The sequence below is a fragment of the Sinocyclocheilus grahami genome, unplaced genomic scaffold (assembly GCF_001515645.1).
Source record: "Sinocyclocheilus grahami isolate Dianchi unplaced genomic scaffold, SAMN03320097.WGS_v1.1 scaffold1095.1, whole genome shotgun sequence".
Lineage (NCBI taxonomy): Eukaryota > Metazoa > Chordata > Actinopteri > Cypriniformes > Cyprinidae > Sinocyclocheilus > Sinocyclocheilus grahami.
In genome coordinates, this window is record NW_015506274.1 from 65,256 (window position 1) to 78,425 (window position 13,170).

General features: G+C 37.2%; 2 protein-coding genes across 2 annotated transcripts in view; both read right to left on the reverse strand.

Annotated features, from left to right (window-relative positions):
* Positions 1 to 829: 829 nt before the first annotated feature.
* On the reverse strand, positions 830 to 4,171 carry bambib (BMP and activin membrane-bound inhibitor homolog (Xenopus laevis) b). The gene is made up of 3 exons (XM_016252242.1): positions 3,752 to 4,171; positions 2,978 to 3,259; positions 830 to 2,263 (listed from the first exon to the last, which is right to left on the reverse strand). The coding sequence occupies exons 1-3, from the start codon at positions 3,825 to 3,827 to the stop codon at positions 1,848 to 1,850; spliced, it is 774 nt and encodes a 257-aa protein (XP_016107728.1). The 5' UTR covers positions 3,828 to 4,171; the 3' UTR covers positions 830 to 1,847.
* Positions 4,172 to 6,001: 1,830 nt separating this feature from the next.
* LOC107566709 (WW domain-containing adapter protein with coiled-coil-like) overlaps positions 6,002 to 13,170 on the reverse strand; it is a 10,926-nt gene continuing 3,757 nt past the window's right edge. Inside the window, exons 6-11 of the mRNA XM_016252236.1 lie at positions 12,366 to 12,488; positions 11,848 to 11,993; positions 10,965 to 11,062; positions 10,435 to 10,603; positions 7,549 to 7,676; positions 6,002 to 7,464 (exon numbers count right to left, since the gene is read on the reverse strand). Coding sequence (XP_016107722.1) covers positions 7,395 to 7,464; positions 7,549 to 7,676; positions 10,435 to 10,603; positions 10,965 to 11,062; positions 11,848 to 11,993; positions 12,366 to 12,488 — 734 coding nt within the window. The 3' untranslated portion in view covers positions 6,002 to 7,394. The remainder of the gene's footprint in view (positions 7,465 to 7,548; positions 7,677 to 10,434; positions 10,604 to 10,964; positions 11,063 to 11,847; positions 11,994 to 12,365; positions 12,489 to 13,170) is intronic.

Here is a 13,170-nt window from a genome sequence, read left to right on the forward strand (position 1 = left end):
GGATCTCAGAATGGACTAAAATACAAAATGACAGTAAATGTTAAGTGCATTGACTGTATTTCCTACAAAAATAATAATAATAATAATAAAATGAGTAAAGAGACATGCTGTGCTGTCATGAGGGATTATTTGTAAAAAGGATTTAATGACCCACTGCACTACCTATTCACAATGCAAAATAAAGGAGCCAAAGAGACTAACATAAAATCAAATTTACACTGGAAACCAGTGTCAAGCGCACCTTCCATCCAGTGGAATTAACAATAAGTAGTGTGAGAGGGTAAGTTTACACAGAGGATCTAAATTCTTTCCAAAGAAGCCGAGTGAAAGAGTTTGAGCCTGAGTGATTGTGGCCTGGGAATTGAGTCAGTCAGACGTGTAGCGCTACTGTAAAACAAGACGTGATTGTAATAGCTACCACACTACACTGCCATGCCCTTATGCTGCTGCTAATGATTCCAATGCCTCAGTCGAGCGGTTGCAACTGTGCACGTGTTGACATACTGAAGCATTAGCCAAGACTTCTCCCTTCGGGTATAATGAGCTTGTCAATATCATACACAACACTGAGTACTTTTAGTGCTGTTCAACTTTACACACCCAATGCGATCTCATCGAACAAGAACCAATAAAGATACGAAATACCAAACAGATTCCTTGTTGAACATGTAATATTTACAGTGAAACATCTTTACAGTGAGCAGAATCTACAAGCAGGTCAGAGGTGGCTGGTGAATGTTAAAGGGATAGTTCATCAAAAAGCTAAAAATGTGGTGATCATTTACTCACCCTCATGACATTTCAGTCTATTATTTTCTTTCTTCTGCGGAACACAAATTAATGTATTTGAAGAATGTTTCTGTTGTACGTTTTTGTCCAAACAATGAAAGTTCAAAACTTTTAACCTCCTTTACATCATGACACATGCACCAATAAGGTTTGATGTTTTTGGCACATCACCATATTTGATTTGGGCTTTGTACAAGTTTATCAATGATTTGATGTGATTTGTAAATGAAAACCCTGTACATTTTTTGGCTTGTTCATTGTTCTAAGTGAACATATTGCTTCAGAAAATGAATTAAATGACTCTGAGTTATGGATATGGATTACTTGTAGGGTTGGATTACATTTTTACACTACCTTTATTTCCATTTTAGAGCTTGAAAGTGCATTTAATTCACTGTATGAACAAAAACAGCTGAAACCCCATATCTTTGAGTTTGAGAGTAAGTAAATAATGTCAGAAATTTCATTTTTGGGTGAGCTATCTCTTTAACAGTGAGAGTCACACATTCACACAGCAGCGGTCATCATTCACTGTGAAAACGATTGCAAAAACTGTACCTTACTGATACAACAGCATGTCACCAAGACCTTATCTACCCCTAAAAAGTGTATATTAATACCTTAGAATAATAACATGCACTCTTAAGGTACCTTTGACTAATAGGGGTAAACAAGGTACAAAGATGTCGCTTTGAGGGTACTGCCCCAGTGACAAGATATTGTAACCCTACCATTTTTTGACACACTGGTTTTACTCCACTATTAAAGCACATAAACCATAGATTCTTTATACAAAAAGTGCACATGATAAAACCAAAATAATTTTTTTTGGAATCCTTCGGTGATAAAGAATACCAGCACGAAGCCGCTCCTCGTCGCAGCGTATAATACAAGCAGTCTTCTCCTTAAGTCTCTAATTCAAGTAAAGTGCTTCTAGAGCAACAACCATATGGTTAGAGCTTTCAAGTGTTCTCTTTTGAGTTCTTGTTTGCAGTACCTCCTTTAGAAGGGTTGAAATAAAACACAAGTCCCACGGAGGAAAGCAAATTCTTAAGCCATCACACAAACTCTAGCTTGCCTTGGCCACTGTGCTTTCCCCAGCTGACCAATGAAAGAAGTCTTTGGCTGGTAAGGTCGGACTGCTGAATCTTGTCGCAGGTCAGGCAGCAGTTCTCATGGCCTCCTACTGGAACCATACACTCTAAGTCCAGTTTGGCCACATGACCCTTGGTGAGGTGTTGGCCATGAAAGCTGTAATGAAGGCGAGACAACATTTCTCTCCGTTGTTGTCGCAGTCTGCGGTTTTCACTGCGCAGCATACGCAGGGCCAGCACGATGAGGAGGACCAAGATGAGGCCACCGGCAATGGGTACAGTGATGACCGCAGCGCGGAACCATACCTCCTTGGAGGTAGGAATTTCCTGTAGTCGTGCAATCACGTGACGGCTACCTTCGGTTTGATGTCGCCGTTTGTCTGAATAAGAACAGAGAATGTTTAGGGCCATGTTTTTATGAAGCAATTGAAGAAAAACATTGACATACACGATATTCTATGTAGATATTTTTAAGGATATTTTTAACTGTTTTTGTCAATTCAATAAAAGTCAGTGGGGTCCAAAACAACATTGTACAAAAACGATTTTTCTAAAATAGTCATACAGATTTTTTTAACAACTACTCATTTAAATGAAATGTACTCTGTTTCACAACCATCAACCAATCACAGCGGGGAAGTTGTTTCTAAATATTGCAAATTTGATGATTAAGCTCCATTTCAGATCTTTCCTCCCCATGTGCACATTATTAAAGACCAGCATGGCTGATCAATCGCTAAAACAGCAGTTGAAATGCAACCGATATTCTCAAAATTATCTTCTCAACTTCTTTTTTTTTTTTCTTTTCCTTTAACATTTCTTAAACAATGTTTCCTTTCACATCATGTGCAAGGAAACAATGCACATATATCTCAAAATTTCCCAAAATATTTGAAAATAAAAGCTGTGAATTACTCATTGACAAGACTGTTTGTAGATCATGACAAATTGATAAACTGGTAGATTTAGAATGGTAGAATTCAATAGGTACTTCTATTAACTGGCCAAGTGGGCACAGTTAATGACTGAAATCAAAAATTGTCTGATTTATCTGTCTATCACTAGCAATAACTAAAGAATGCTTCTTCTCATACCATGAATTTCACTTCCTCTGTATGTGACATCTTGCAGGCCTCTGTAATTGCACATATCCTCATGGCAACACTGAAGTGTGGCAGATCCGTGAATGGTGTCATAGGTTGACTCTGGGTGGCAAGTTTTTCCAGAGTTCAACAGAGGGTCGTAACATCCATGAGATAAAGGAGACTTGGCACTTTGAGGGTCTAAGGTCCGGGTGAAGCAGGCATTCAGCTCCGATTTGCACATGTAACCAGTGGCCACACAGTGGGGGGCATCGCAGTAGCACCGTATTTCTCCTGTTACAAGAAAAGAGAAATTACTGTATTAAAAGAATGAACTTCACTCCAACTGAACACTTAAAATAACTTAAAAATAGATATTCATTTTCCAACTTAAACCATGTTTAAAGCCTAGTTCCCAAATGGATTTTCTTAAAACAAATAAATAAAATGGAATTTGGCTTTAAGACTTTTGGTTCTTAATACTTTGACAGAACAATACAACATTTAGTACTGATAGCTGTACTTAAACACACCCAGCAATGCAAAACAAAAGTGCTAATACGTGATAACAAATAATTAGGTGTTCAAAAAACCTTTGGTCACACTATACATTAGCGTTCGTGTTACATTGTTATTACTGTGTAATAATAATATGTAATTATTAATACGCTGTAGCTGTAAATACACTTCGTTGGCTTTATTACAAATGTAATTAATTGTAGTTCCACTAAATCATTAACTGATCAATCTGGAGACTCTTCTGACCATATAAACAGTATTAATCACCTTTAGTGAGGAGAACAGCCATCGCGCACAGCTCGAGCTGAAGCCAAATGGAAACGAGACTGCTGTTCCGCTGCATTGGACAAAAACACTTTCTTTGCCTTTCAGATTCGCATCGATACGGACTTTATAGCCAGAAACACTGTATTGGTGTTCACGATGTGTTCCAACTTGCTTCGTTAACTTTTCGTAACATTTTGGGATAGAAATGATCACATCGTGGTTTAGTCCTCGCTGCTCTTCAAGACTTCCAGATAAAATCAGCTGAGCGCAGAAAAGCCGACGTGGAGTTGTTAGAATACAATTTAAAAACCCAGGTTAGACACAATCTGTTTGTGTTTTAAGTCGAACCCGAGATTCACAGACTTCGCAACTATTCAAAAGGATAATCTCCTGTATATAGTCCGCTTGAGTGCTCTTGAATGTTGAAGACTTGAGAATGAGAGCAGCTCCTCCTATAAGAGTCATCGAGCCGCTGGGACTGTTCATTCACAGGCGTGTGAGTTGTGACTGTTGCCTCCCCATGTGCCCATGCACAGCTAATACAGTTTAACCCTCGTTCTGCAGAAAAAAAGCATGGCTTGACTTGTAACTTACAGTGACCCCTGTATGTAAAAATACCAATTGCAAATGGCTTAATACAGGTGCATCTCAATAAATTAGAATGTCGTGGAAAAGTTCATTTATTTCATCCTTCCACTCAACTTTCTGTTAACATGCTTGGATACAGCACTCTGTGAACAGCCAGCTTCTTTGGCAATGAATGTTTGTGGCTTACCCTCCTTGTGAAGGGTGTCAATGATTGTCTTCTGGACAACTGTCAGATCAGCAGTCTTCCCCATGATTGTGTAGCCTAGTGAACCAAACTGAGAGACCATTTTGAAGGCTCAGGAAACCTTTACAGGTGTTTTGAGTTGATTAGCAGATTGGCATGTCACCATATTCTAATTTGTTGAGATAGTGAATTGGTGGGTTTTTGTTAAATGTGAGCCAAAATCATCACAATTAAAAGAACCAGACTTAAACTACTTCAGTCTGTGTGCACTGAATTTATTTAATACGTTTCACAATTTGAGTTGAATTACTGAAATAAATGAACTTTTCCACAACATTCTAATTTATTGAGATGCACCTGTATATTCTTATTTTCTCTTTATCTAATCGAAACCAAATGAGCAAGTTCATGAATTACTTCTAACCAGTATTAAGATATTATGTTAATTTATATTTGCAGGTTGATTTATGTTTTCCAGAAGACAAAATACAATTTAACCCAGATATCCTTTACAAAAATCTCTTAATGCTTCTGTTACCTTCTTGAATGTAACAGCAAAAGTTGCACCTTTTTCATCAGTCCATCAGTCCATCAGCTGTCTTCAGAATAAAAAAAGTTGGTAACACTTTATTTCGATAGTCCACTTTAGACATCCTATTAACAGTCAGTAACTTTGCAACTACATGTCAACTAACAGTTAGTAGAGTATTAGTAGACTGTCTGCTTAATATTGTCTAACACTTTGTCAACTTATTCTACTAACCCTAAACCTTCCCTAACAGTCTACTCTGAGAGTTAGTAAACATGTAGTTGCAAATGAATGAGAATTAGTTGACATGTAGTTACAAAGTTACTTATAGTTAATAGAATGTCTAAAGTGGACTATCGAAATAAAGTGTAACCAAAAAGTTAAATCTCAAAATCATGAAGTTGCTGTTGGAAGGGTTCAAATATGCAGATGATATTGTAAACCCAGTACCTGGAGGATTGTTCTTGAGAACAGTGAGCAGTTTAACTGCTCAGGACAAACAAGAGACCCATGAACAATTATCACAAAACATAAAAAAAACCAACACATTAAGAATCACTTATTATAAATATTATAACATAATATTTTGAATAGGTCATTTATAATAATTATTTTAAATTCAGCTTTAATTTTGCAAGCATCCATTGTGTGAAACTGCTTACTCGGTGCCATACTAAAATGCAATTTTTTAACCTTGTTAAAATTAACATTTTGCAACTATATAAACTTGTGGCCACAACTGTATGTATATAATACATCTAACATAACTACTTACAAAACAGGTAAGTAGATTGATATTATTAAGATATCTTCCCAAGTGCACCTGAAACATTCCACAGTAAAGCTAACAAGGAAAAACATTCAAGCATGTGTTCCGAGTTCTTTTCGTTCATGATTGCATGCCGTCGTCTTAAACCAAGCGATACACAAAAGCAAACGTACCAAAACATAATGTGGTAATTGTTTATTTCCCGTAGCTTTTAGAAACCATATACAAAGCAACATAACCATCTCTATTCTGAAAGTGTACTCCATTTACAGCCTATCACGTTAAAATTGGTCTAAGTTCAAACACTGCATCAGAGGGCAGTGAAGACAGAAAGAACAATGGAGCAAAACTATGAATGACATTGCAAACATCAAAGAGGAATCACCAGTTTAGCCTTTTTTCACATCCTTGTCAAATACAAACTGACAAGTTGACTAAATGCTTAGTTTTTTTTTCTTCTTTCCTATAGACTGGTTGATATTTTATGTAAAAAATTAGGAAAAACTTGATCTGATCCTGTACGCCTCCATACTCTTCCCCCAGTAGGTCGGCTTGGACAGTCCACGTGGTCCTCTTTTGTCCATGAAGGATGCATTTTTGATGTGCAGCCACAGCTGTATAAAATATGGAGTTCTCTCATTGCATCCTCCTAATTCGGGCAATATGGGAATGACTAAACTCAATTCTATGAGTAAAGAACAACTGAGCAAATACAAACGAATCAAAGCAACATTAATAATAAAAAATAAAAAAAAGTGTCAAACAGTGCTGGGGTGCAGCACGAAAAGTAATCTGTTAGATGTGTAACAGCACTGCAAAGAACAAGGAACATCGAAGGCAGAAAGTGACAACCCCTATATCAGGGTCAGAAACGTAGAAAATGTGCATCTACTGCTTCGGCAAAAGCTTTTAAGTGCCACGTCACCAATTCAGACATTTTTAGCACCCATTCGTTTTGCTGCAGTGAATTAAGCTCACTTTTGCGTCCTATGTAATCTTTCTGAGGGGTAGAGAATCAGCCAGTCAGGCCTAATTTTTGAGACGAGCACTCAGAAGTATATTGGGCTTATTTTAGTTGGTCACTTTGAGAAATGCCAGTGCAGCTGGAAGCGTCCTTGTGCACAGATAGCCCTTCTGACATCATTCATAATCACTGTCAGTCACTGGAGGATAAGGGGATATTAGGTCTCCAGTGTGACAGTGAACTTTATGATCCGTTAACACAGGCGTAACCCTGAAAAACCAGCACATGAATCACCAGATCCACTGCATGATTACTCAAAGGTTAGTCTGAGTTGGAGAGCGCTCTCTGAATATCTCTCTCTAATGGCCTGTGGATCTGAGAATAGAGAAGCGATGTACATCAAAGGACTGTGAAATTAATCTACGATCTCAGGGCCTTGTGTTGCCTTGATAAGCACTTTTGGAAGCTTCCTTTCTCTCTGTCCCATTTCAGGCATTGCAGCCTGCAGTTCGACTGCGAATCTGAGAGCTCGGGCTGAGAGCAGGGGTCCAAACAACCAGGGGCTGGACATGTTTGGAGAGAGACTGCCATGAGCTCCACAGCCATCTCTCAAACCATGAAGGAATTCTGATTTTTCAGTTTGTCAAGTTCTTTGATCTGCTGTCTCAGAAACAGAATCCTGTGTGAAAAGAGGAAAAAGGATTCATAAAAAGTCATTTCATTATGTATATTTGATCATTCTATTCAAATCAGGGTTACAGACCTTTGCTCTCTCAATGTGGCCTGGATTTCACATACTCGCACTAAAGAGCGAAGGTTCTTAAGTTCGGTGCAGATCTCTGACATGTAGAGGGTTCCCATGTTGTGGATATCCTCACTTAACCGTGACACCTGGGTGACAGGAATTTAAGATGAAGAGGAAGAGAAATTCAATAGCTGGAGAACTGATATCTGATCTTTAGGGGCCAGTTGTTATCTGGATCAGAATGATCTGGATTTGGAAATCTCAGGTTTTGCTATCCAGGATCAGGTAATCCATCTTTTCTGCTGGATTTTAAAAGCAAAATTGAATTGACCACAATGATCCAGATACACACTTTTTCATATTACCAAATCTGGATTACTAGTGCTCTACGAAGCCCCTAAAGGGACATGATGTAGTAAATAAATAAATTAATAATAATATCTATCTATCTATCTGTGTCTCTGTGTGTGTGTGTGTGTGTGTGTGTGTGTTCTAGGGGTTGTACCGACTAATCGACTTCAATGCTCTGCCATGATGCTTTAAGCCTGGCGTCAACTAGTTGCTGGTCCTATAGAGGGTGCAACAGGATAAGAAATCTTTGAAGGACTTCCACATTTACGCTCCGTTTCCAAACAGTTAAAATGATAAATAAATGCATACTCTGAAAGCGCTCCACAAGACATGTGAGATTATATTACTGGATGCTCGAAGTAGAACAGGATAATACACGTTTTAAACCGCTTATTGTACAGGTAAGTTAATCGCCGTTCTAATCTAATGCACTGCTGCACCCTAACGCACACATATTACAGACAGTAGCTCGTACATCACGCTCAGATCTTGAGCACACAGAATCATTCAGTGCGGAAATGTATTGTCAACACTGTTCTGTGATTTCAATAAAAATAGCTTAGAAACTGAAACGTTCAAGCATATATTTCTTAACTAAATCTCACAGCTTCACTACTAGTAGAGAGATGCTACCAGGTAGAATTAATTCACACACGCAATCGCTCTCAATGCATTCATATGAATGTCATCTTTACTGTGCTATTTTATCTGTAAAATGTCAGTAATCACAGTAAAATGTATCTTTATCTGTATCTGATTTAGAACGAGCAGAAATCTGTGAGAAATATAATGACCTAAAGACAAAAGAACTGATCAAAATGAGCTGTTATAGGAGCAACAGCCATGTGGGCAGCGCTGTGTCATATGCCATAGCTGTGCACAAGGTGTTTGTCACAGCTCCAGACTTATTTGTTCATTAATGACGTCATCAGCGACAAGTTGACTTCGACTCTAAAATAAAATCAGAAGTCGTTCAAACCCTAGTGTGTTCTCTCAGAAAAGTTTTGCATTTGTGACCCTGGACCACAAAACCAGTCATAAGGGTACATTTTTGGAAACTGAATAAATAAGCTTTCCATTGATGTATGCAGGGGTTAAAGCAAAAAAAAATCCTGAGTCTGAACTTTTTTCCGGGGGTTGGGGGGTGGACACTTTTCAAAACTACAGGTAAATTTGTTCTGCCAATCATATCGTTCTTATGGAGATGACGTGATTACTCTGAGCTGTTTACGAAGCTCCGCTGCTTTTAATAGCTTTTCTATGTAAATATGACACTAGATGGAAATCTTTGACCATTGCGCCTCACAGCTTTTTCAGAGAATTAGTTGATTAATTAGAATTAGTTCAGTCTCGCACTCATCAGCTGCGACTCTGCAGTTGGATACTATTATGCTTGTCTCATGTTTATAGGACCAAAAATGTCTGATTGGTTAGTAATGTTAGTTTGGTTGAGAGTGAAAGCTGTGTTCCTCTCATACATTGGTAGGCGAACTCATTAACTCTAACGTGATATGAACAAGGTTTTTTTTTGTTTTTTTTTTATGTAGGACGACTATCTTATTTTCCCGCAGCTAAACGCCACACACCGGAGATCCGGAATGGTGCCGGAGAACTTTAAGCCCTGTGTATGGTTTGTTACTTAGGATAGGACAATATTTGCTAAAAAACTATTTGAAATATCTGGAATCTGAGGGTACAAAAAATTTAAAATAAATATTGAGAAAATCGCCTTTAAAGTTGTCCAATTGAAGTTCTCATCAATGCATATTGCTAATCAAAAATTACGTTTTGATATATTTACGGTAGGAAATGTACGAAATATCTTCATGGAACATAATCTTTACTTAATTAGACTTAATTTAAAAGTTCTTATCAATGCATATTATTTAATTAAAAAGTTCTTATCAATGCATATTGCTAATCAAAAATTACGTTTTGATATATTTACGGTAGGAAATTTACGAAATATCTTCATGGGTCATGATCTTTACTTAATATCCTAATGATTTATGGCATAAAAGAAAAATCTATCAAAATAGAATGTATTGTTGGCTATTGCTACAAATATACCCGTGCTACTTATGACTGGTTTTGTGCTCCAGGGTCACATTTCATTTACATAAATAACTACTTCTGACTGGTGTATCTTTGATGATTGTGCCAATGTAGGTTACAAACAGTGATTAAAAATGAATAAATAAAACACTTTAAACTAGATAACTTTTTTGTTTGATATTGACAGCTGTTTGGGGCTTTTGGGGAATATTACATGTTACAAATGTTGCATTTTTGGACCAGTTTTAAAGTTGTATTATATTTTTGTTCCTGAAATCCACTCTTCTGGTGGGATCAGTATAATCCTGATTTTTTTTTTGGATCAAAGGTACCTCAATCTCACTAAAAAGTTTTGAATAACACAAACTGATTATTTGATCCAGATTCAGATTTCTGTTGAACAACCAATCTTCAAGATTTGATCCAATCCGATCATCGAAATCCGATCAGATTACTTTTGAACAACTGGGCCTAGAAGATCAATGAACATGCTCGTACCTGCTTCTCCACATGTTCTGCAGGCCAGCCTTGAACATGCTTGATGAGATTTTCATCAAAGTGCAATGCTAGAGAAGGAGTGAAAGTGCTTTTGGTTCGAGAGGTGCTGCCTGAGGCGGGAATGCTGATGCCCGCACTGCCATTAGAGCCCGACAAGCCCTCTTGACTGCTATAAAATAAAAATTAAATGCATAAATAAATAGAATTTTAAAATTACAACCATTTAAATAGATACGTTTTGTATACTATTACTAATAATAATACTAACAAGTGTACGCTTATAATAATAAACATGTATTAAAGTGAAAGTCTACCCAACAATGCAATTTCTGTCACCATATATTCATTTATAAAAAAAATAAATAATCAAAGTCAAAGGAAACCAAAATTGATATCAGCATTATCCACAATGTATGTGTTTGGTTGCATTTCAACACTGAACAGGTAGATGGTGCTGTAGGACGACATTTGATAGGCTGCTCCAACATTACCAACAGCCAAAAGACAAGTTCCTACTGAGAGATTCGTACATTTGCCTGTGAAGACGGGGATCACTGAATTCCAGAGGTTTGTCAGAGCTGACAGACTGCTGGGAAGTTGATCCTTGTCTTTGAATTGATGCGCTGACCTGAAATTGAAGAGCAACAGCTTGAATATGACCAGAAATGGTCAGCAATACAACTTTCCAAAATGTGTTGGGACGTAAAACATACAGTGGTTCCAAAAAGTATTTAGAACTTGCGCAACACTTAAATGTGTGAATATCAAACCAATATGACATATATACTGTACATACGTGTTTCTTGAACTTTTGAGCCCTTTTTCTAAAGACCAAAATTTTTATCTTAATCTAGAAATTATTCAATTTAGTTTGCACTACGAGTCGAGTCTACTTATTGTAAGTCAGAGCCAGTCGACATATTTTGGGTAGTTGTGTTTACAAATTAGCTTCAGACTATAATTCCATCAAATCAGAGGATATCAAACATGTTTGATATTTTCAGCTGATTTTAGAATATTTATTTTCTTTGGTTATGTGTGTCCTAGCAACAATGTGCATGTCACTTTGTGAGTTTGCTGTGCTTGTTGTAACCTTTTACAAAGGTTGATGCCTAGTGTTTTGACATTTGTTCAGATTTTAGAAGTCATGTAGAGATGCTAGCCTTGATGTGAACAGATATTTACTAAAGAACAAACTTTTTTTTTTTTTTTACCAAATTACTTTGGGACCAGCTGGTTGAGAGTAACTTCAAAAAATTACTAAGAAAACAAGTCAGCAAGCTGTAGCATCATCTGTTTACATATGTCTCAGGGATTGATATTTTGTTATCTAATGCAATGACATGTCCAAACACTCGGAGGTCACCATAACAGAGAAGTTTAGGCAATGACAAACCACTAGTTGCTACTGACCTTTGGTTGCGAAGAAAGAGATGCAGAGCTGTGCAGGGGTTTAGAGACAGCATTGGTCTGAGGTGTGCTGACTCTGGGAGACACGTATGACCTCGGTGAAGAGGCATCTGATGCTAATGACATGGGTGACTGACCGGACTGTTGAGCTGTTCATTAGAAACGGAGTTATAGAAATGATATATGGAATCTGGTAAATAAATGTATTTATAACAATATACCAAATGTACTAAATCAGACTTAAATTACTACTAAATTAACACTATCTGAAAAAAAAAAAAATCTCTTTCTTCACCGAAGTCTCAGTTTTCCTGTAAAGTTGTAGCTTAACCTATTAATAATAATTCAAGATGTGTTGTGTCCATAGTCTTAGGCGTGTATAAACAGTAAACATACCTAAAACATTGGTTTAACAAAGTATTGTAATATATGGTTGCATAGTTCCTTAAAATGTGGATTAGTTGCTCTGGAGCACAACATCAGTTAGGAGAGGTGTGAAGTGACTGGGACTTCAGCCGTACCTTGTGTGGAAAGCTGAGCAGCTTGGGAAAGCAGAGTAGTGACGTTGAAAGCGGACGGTCCGGCAGTGAGAAGCTTATGAAGCATAGACTGTAAGGAAGCTTGTGTGACAGCGGCTGTGAGGACTTGGAGGAAGACAAAGACAGAAAAAGGCACACAGAGTCAAAGCAGTCCTACACACTGAAAGCAATCTGAAAAAGGCTCTGTTGGCGAACATCAAGCCTTGTCGGCTTACGATATTTTCACCATGTGGAGAGATGATGTCACATATTTTGCAAAAAGCAGTTGTCAAAGTGGCAAAACAGTTAGAGCACGCTTTAGCTACCTGGATGGAGGCCTAATTGTATTTGTTGCTACAGGTAGATGCATTTGTATAGATTTTTATTAGATTTGTGTTTTATTAGAACACAAAAACTCATGTCACAGATTGATGTCGTCATTTTGGAATGCATTCTAAAACAATATATAGGTGGATATTATGATTTTTATTTTTCTTATATATATATATATATACAGTGGGTACGGAAAGTATTCAGACCCCCTTAAATTTTTCACTCTTTGTTATATTGCAGCCATTTGCTAAAATCATTTAAGTTAATTTTTTTTCCTCATTAATGTACACACAGCACCCCATATTGACAGAAAAACACAGAATTGTTGACATTTTTGCAGATTTATTAAAAAAGAAAAACTGAAATATCACATGGTCCTAAGTATTCAGACCCTTTGCTCAGTATTTAGTAGAAGCACCCTTTTGATCTAATACAGCCATGAGTCTTTTTGGGAAAGATGCAACGAGTTTTTCAC

Bases quoted from the DNA above. Each gene is read 5' to 3' on its own strand.
- bambib (XM_016252242.1), bottom strand. From the start codon at position 3,827: ATGCAGCGGAACAGCAGTCTCGTTTCCATTTGGCTTCAGCTCGAGCTG. The intron at 3,260-3,751 runs GTGATTAATACT...TTCTTGTAACAG, and splicing joins GGCTGTTCTCCTCACTAAAG to GAGAAATACGGTGCTACTGC. The intron at 2,264-2,977 runs GTATGAGAAGAA...GTTCTTATTCAG, and splicing joins CAGAGGAAGTGAAATTCATG to ACAAACGGCGACATCAAACC.